Source organism: Acanthisitta chloris, unplaced genomic scaffold (assembly GCF_000695815.1).
Source record: "Acanthisitta chloris isolate BGI_N310 unplaced genomic scaffold, ASM69581v1 scaffold316, whole genome shotgun sequence".
NCBI lineage: Eukaryota > Metazoa > Chordata > Aves > Passeriformes > Acanthisittidae > Acanthisitta > Acanthisitta chloris.
Genome location: NW_008676253.1, coordinates 3,821 through 8,746, shown reverse-complemented (window position 1 = coordinate 8,746; position 4,926 = coordinate 3,821). Strand labels below are relative to the sequence as shown.

The window sequence follows — 4,926 nt, the reverse complement described above, 5'->3', positions numbered from 1 at the left end:
AAATGCAATTGCTGCTTCCTCCAGCCCCATTTGTTCGTACCCCTTTTTAAATCCATAGGAAACCAAGCAGTACAGAACCTATTAAAGGGTGTTTTATTCAAGAAGGCAGCTTTTGCACCATTACAGTAAGACTTTTGCACCCGCCATCTTGTCAGTTTGTAAAGTTTTTTCCAGTTTGAATTGTTAATTGACCACTAGTGTTTGAATGCCAGAAGTCGCAGAGTTAAATTGCTCCAATATCCCAGCCAGGCTCAAGTGTCAGTGCAAAACCTCTGTGAAATATCAATTGGTTTCTTCTGTGTTGAATTCACATGTACCAGCTCAGGTACTTGCTTCATCCCCCTGTTGGCCTAAGTGATTCCTACTTCACAGTGTTGTACTTAGGACTGAATGAAAGAACAAGAGCATTTTTTTCTAGAACACATATTTTTGCTGTCAATCTGATGTAGTAGGGGTTTTTTGTAACAGGAGGTCCATTTGTGTTTTTCCCTGAATATTGACTCACTTTCTCTGTTCCGTGTCCAGAAATCATGAAACGTTTTTTTTCTCTCTTCCAGGAGATGCAGAACGCATTGGAGAGATTCTCCAAGCTGCCAGATCATCGCAATGTGGATTCCTGCATTGTAGCTTTGCTTTCCCATGGTGTGGAGGGTGGGGTTTATGGCAGTGATGGCAAACTACTGCAGGTATGTTGCTGTGTCCTGATGTGTTGTAGGTTAGGAAAGTAACAGTGGAAAGAGGGAGAAAAGTTTAAAAAAAAAAACTGATGGGAAACTGAGGATGCACATTTTTTAAAATGAAAAAAATGAGGGCTTGTGGGAAGACAAGGGCTGTCTGTGAGAGGTCTGGAAGATAAAGAATGGCAAGCAGGGGAATTATTTCATTCTCACTTTCTGTACAAGTACCAGGTAGAGTGCATGAGCTCAAATGAGTAGGAGCTGGGGGAGAGGATGAGGAAGGGATGTTTGTCACGTGCTGAGTTTGGAGATAACGGAGAAAATACCAAGACTGGTGAGGTAATAAAACCAAAATACAAAGAAATAAGGTGAGACTGTGTTTGGCTTACATAAGGCTGCAGTGAAGAATATTTATCTTCTTCTCTCAGTTGCAGGAGGCTTTCCGGCTCTTTGATAATGCAAACTGTCCAAATCTCCAGAATAAGCCCAAAATGTTCTTCATTCAGGCCTGCCGGGGAGGTGAGTGCCCAAGTACTAAAGCCATGGACTTGGCATGCCGTTAAGGCTCATTTTGCACACATACTCATCCTCACATTCAATTTGCTGTCAACTCTCCTCTTTGCTTCTCTCAGGTGTAAGTGGGACCCATATTCACCTCCCTCTGCCCTGCTGCTGCCACTGCATCTGTTGCTCTGTAAGTGTCTTTTGCTCTGCATGAGGTGTGTGCATTGACTTGCAGACCCCAGAGCACCTTAGTGACATAAAGCTTTGTCCTATCCCACTCATGCATTGAGGCTTTCTCGTGCTGTGCTGCAGTAGGGGGTGTGGGACATACAGTGCACAAATTGCAGCATAGCATGGAGTGGTACATTAGCACTGGAGTCTTGTCAGAGGTCCTGTCTTTCTCTTGATCCGTGTGTTGTGTCTCAATGTGGTTGTCTCTTGAACTATCATAATTGGTTCCAAGTGGTTTTGGTTTTTTGCCTTTTTTTCCCTTTAGCCTGTTTTCAACTTCAAAATTACCTTTCCCTCCAACCTTTTCCACATACTGTTGTAGAATTCCTAATTTCTATTGTACAGGACTCTCTTCTTCACATAGACTTGTTCTTTTTCTCCACTTTGTGTTCTTTTTTAAAGAAAAATTCTCTTATTCCTTTTCCTTCCTTTTGTAACTATAAACACCTGTTTAGTGTGTAACTGACTACCTTTCAGATCTGCTAATGACCAATTTTTTTCATCAAGTGTTTTGAAGTTTTTGAGATTGCTATGAAATTGCAGATTCTCCAAAGTGAAGTTCTGTCTTACAGTTTTGTTTTTTTCTCTTGTGACAGAGAAGTTTTCTAGAGTGTATGCTTTCCTCTGCTTTTACCTTGTTCCTTGCAATAGTCTCCCTGCTTTTTCATTTTCAACAGAGCTTTAGTTTATCCTCTAGCCAAGAGGGTGGTTCATTCACCTGTTAGCTACTCTTCTTTGATCCCAAATGCAGAGACAAACCTAAAGTCTACATGAAGTATTTTGGCGATCAAAAGTATTTAATCCTTCTGAGTATTTGGAAATACTGTAACATGCATGTTTACATTATGAATTGAATGTGATTGCTTTCCTTGTGTTATTGAACATTTAGATACTCTTGAACAAACGTGAATGCACAGACTCAGTGTGGATATAAGTGTTATAAGCTCTTGATTGCAGCTGACCTAATTAGGTAATTAGGTTTATTTGACTGTTATCATAATGAATCTGTTCAGACCAACAAATCAAGCTTGGCCTTTGTATTTCCAAATAGGTTTCTGTTAAGAAAGAGTGGTAAAGCTTGCTATGCAAAGTTTTAAGCCTGAGATACTGCAATAGGCAAAGGACTAAGACTTGAACAACTGCAAGGGAAAACTCTTTCTGCAATTTAAAAATAAAATTTAAAAAAACCAAATTGCCTTTTCTAACCTTTTATACCTTGGTTAATAGATGGCGGGGAAAGCTAGTTTTAAAGTAGTTGAGCTGTCAACAAAAATATGTACCCTTTCATGTTATCATTCAAAGATTAGACTAGTGAATACAATTTTTTTTCCCTTTTTTTCCCAAAAACAGCATTTAAAGGACTGTATAAATAATATGGATGACTTTGGAATAGTAGTCAATCTACCTTTGCCATGCAAGTTAGCTGGAACTAGTTGAAACAAAATGAGAAATGCATAGGTTATTCTTCTTCCCTCAGCTTATGTAATAGGCCTGCTCTATCTTCTATTAAAGACACGTTTAAAATATCAATAAACAGAAGTTGGTATAGTCTTAATCTCCAAAGAGTCTTTGGCAGGAGTCTACTAAAGAACCGAAGTAGCCTACATGCAGTCATGGATCAAAACCCAGTGGCAACAGAAAACAATGGGAAAAGTTTCAGTATGACAGAAAATGAAACTTTGAAGCTGCTTAATATCTCTGTTTAATGTAGCAGTTGTTCCAGAAAAATGAGAAACTGTACTAAATAATGAGAAATGGGTAGTTAGTAGTTATTTAACTCAATTGGCAAAACAGCTATTCTGGAAGCTTCAATAAAATTTAAACAGACTAGATCAATCCATGTGGCAATTATTGGTGATACAAATTAGAGGTTAGGTATGCAGAGGGTTAGTGCTTTGCATACGCTTTTTAGTTATGTTGCTAAGTTGATTGGAGTGGTGTTTGATACAAATGCATGAGGAAGATGTGTAATTCTGAGGCTTTAAACAAAAAAGTTTTGACTTTATACATAATGGGATGATGACAATGTGAATAATACAGCCTGACTGTAAAATTACCTCAGACTTATCTGAAAAAACATACACCATGAACAGTTCATTAAATTTTTAAGTAAGATAGAGAACTGAAAGCCTTTGGAAAAGTGTGATAAAAGACATGAAAAAAAGCATAGTTAAAAATGGAAAAATTTGCATTGCTACCTTTAAGAGATGAGGAAGGAACTTGATGGAAGTCACCATGAAATTTTGAGCTATGAAGCCTTAATTCTAGGCTATATCTAGCCTGTCATACCCTTCCTGCTTTCATTTTAGAGGAAAAGAACAATGTTGCTGACATATGAACTGACCATTTCTTGTGCACATGAGATGCCACCAGTGCCACTGGCCATAAAAGGGTTAGAAATCCAAATGCATTTCTAAGGCATGAGCTGGCAAAAAAACCTAAGAACCATCCTAACAGGAAGGTTTCTGAAGTGGGCCCTTATGCCTCCTAAGACTAAACTCTGGCCCATGCTGTTAGGAATTAAGTAGAATAATAGATTCTCATCTTGCAACAAAAGACGAAAAAGGGTAAAATTGTGTAAACTCCCTGTAAAAGATAGTTTTAGTTTTCATACAGTGTACCGGACTATCAAAGTTATCACCACTAAGCAATTAGTCTAGATTGCAATGGAAACTCTCCATCATGTAAACAACCAGTTGAGAGTATCTGCAGTTGCATAATACATACTGATGAATCCTGGAAGGGACATTAAATGCCCTCTAGGTTTTAAACTAATCTCCATGTTCTGGAGTTCGCTCTCGTGGTTGGGGCCATGATTATTTTGCGTTTTACATCAAATCCTTCCATGCATGATGGAGAACTGTCAGAAACTTCTCTGCTTTCTGGTTATCCCATGATGTGCACAGGAATGGGGGTGGTGGTAATCAGGATGCAGACCAAGTCAGGTTAGGCTGAGCAAGTTCAGCAGTTGTTGATACCTGCATTAGTTTGTGCTAAAGAACTTTTCAGGTGTGTTTTCAGAACAGCTGAAAAAGCTTGCAAAGCATGCAAAGCTTTCTGCTTCACAACAGTTGTGGCATTATTGACCAGAGCCCAAAAATAAGGAAGTGCAGGAAAACTAAATGCAGTTATTCAGGATAATTTCTTCTTCCTCCTCCCCCTGCTTGTTTATTGCCTCCTCAGATGAGACAGACCGGGGAGTGGATCAAAGAGATGGGAAAGAATGGTCAGATTCCCCAGGCTGTGAGGAAAGTGATGCAAACAAGGAAGAAAATCTCAAGCTGCGTCTGCCTACATGCTCGGATATGATCTGTGGATATGCTTGTCTGAAAGGTACTTGGAAGAGACCCTAATTGTTTAGGCATAAGGAGGTTTTATGTGTCTGTGTTTCCCAAAAGCTTCATCATAGATCCTTTCTTCTCAGGCACTGCAGCTATGCGAAACACCAAGCGTGGATCCTGGTATATTGAGGCTCTCACCTCTGTGTTTGCAGAGGACTCCCGAGACACTCATG

The 4,926-nt window shown here is 39.3% G+C and overlaps 1 protein-coding gene across 1 annotated transcript in view; it reads left to right on the top strand.

The window, feature by feature from the left end:
• CASP2 (caspase 2, apoptosis-related cysteine peptidase) overlaps positions 1 to 4,926 on the top strand; it is a 15,841-nt gene that overhangs the window by 10,156 nt on the left and 759 nt on the right. Inside the window, exons 6-9 of the mRNA XM_009076037.1 lie at positions 558 to 686; positions 1,106 to 1,196; positions 4,596 to 4,745; positions 4,837 to 4,926. The exon at positions 4,837 to 4,926 is cut by the window's right edge and continues 18 nt beyond it. Coding sequence (XP_009074285.1) covers positions 558 to 686; positions 1,106 to 1,196; positions 4,596 to 4,745; positions 4,837 to 4,926 — 460 coding nt within the window. The remainder of the gene's footprint in view (positions 1 to 557; positions 687 to 1,105; positions 1,197 to 4,595; positions 4,746 to 4,836) is intronic.